Source organism: Tupaia chinensis, unplaced genomic scaffold (genome assembly GCF_000334495.1).
Source record: "Tupaia chinensis unplaced genomic scaffold, TupChi_1.0 Scaffold000238_1, whole genome shotgun sequence".
In the NCBI taxonomy this organism is placed as follows: domain Eukaryota; kingdom Metazoa; phylum Chordata; class Mammalia; order Scandentia; family Tupaiidae; genus Tupaia; species Tupaia belangeri.
In genome coordinates, this window is record NW_006159716.1 from 193,071 (window position 1) to 194,046 (window position 976).

A 976-nucleotide genomic window follows, 5' to 3' on the forward strand; every position below is an offset into this window, starting at 1 on the left:
CGCGCCCCGCTCTGACAGCGATCACCTATTCCCTGGACGCTGGGGCCGAAGAGGGGTTCGCCAGGTCTGCTCAGCAGAGAGGGGAGGAAGTAAAGGGGCGGCAGGGACTTCTCCCCAAGCTGAGAGGAAATAGGGAGAGGGGGAAGGGGCGGCAGGAATTCCTCCTAGCACAGGGCAGTGGTAGGGGCTGGGGACGGCGGGAAGGGGCAGGGGTGGTTCTCCGAGTCCCCGGACTGGGGCTACCTCGAGAGGTCACCTTCTCGCGGAGGGCCGGCGGGGGGAAGGGCGCCGCTAGCCGCCCGGGGCTCCCCTCCCCGCAGCCATCCACCCCAAAACTTTTCCCTAACTCGCGGCAGGGCCGAAGAGCTCGAGTGGCAGTGACAGCAAGCCCCCTCTCTCGTCTGCGCCCTTCCCCCTCCACGCTCTCTGCCCTCCCGCGGTCCAAGGTCCGAGCACCCCCGTGCCCGCTGGGCTCGGGCTCCGGCTCCCGCCCCCGCTGCTCGGACTTCCAGTTCGTCGGGGACCAGCGACCGGGAGCAAACTTCAGCCGCCGGCGGCAGCGCAAGCCCAGCCCCCTCGGCCTCCTCCCCCCGCCCCCCCCCCCCCCGGCCCAGATCGTACGTGCGGTGACTCTGGTGGGTGGGCAGGGCCCGCGTGGGCGGCGAGACTCTATCCTGGTGCCCTCCCACCCAGCGCGCGCCCCCTCCCCCCTACAAGTACGACCACAGAGGGGGATGCCGCGCGCCTGGTGCCCATAGACCCGCGTGGGGCACGGATCCCCCACGCGCGCGCTCGCACGCACGTCCTCAGCCGGGAGAGGCGCTCGCAGCGGCCCGCGGCGCCAGGCGGGCACGGCCGCTTACCTTGGCATGGTGGAGGTAGAGCAGCAAGGCAAGGCTCCAGTGAACCCAAGAGAGCAGAAAGTTTATGGTTTCGGAGGCCCTGTCGGGGCCGTCTTCGCCACTACTCGCGCCCT

At 70.7% G+C, this 976-nt stretch overlaps 1 protein-coding gene across 1 annotated transcript in view; it reads right to left on the reverse strand.

The window, feature by feature from the left end:
- VEGFA (vascular endothelial growth factor A) overlaps positions 1-976 on the reverse strand; it is a gene marked incomplete in the record, with an annotated part of 29,520 nt that overhangs the window by 14,975 nt on the left and 13,569 nt on the right. The window contains 1 exon segment of the mRNA XM_014587830.2: positions 864-942. Coding sequence (XP_014443316.2) covers positions 864-942 — 79 coding nt within the window.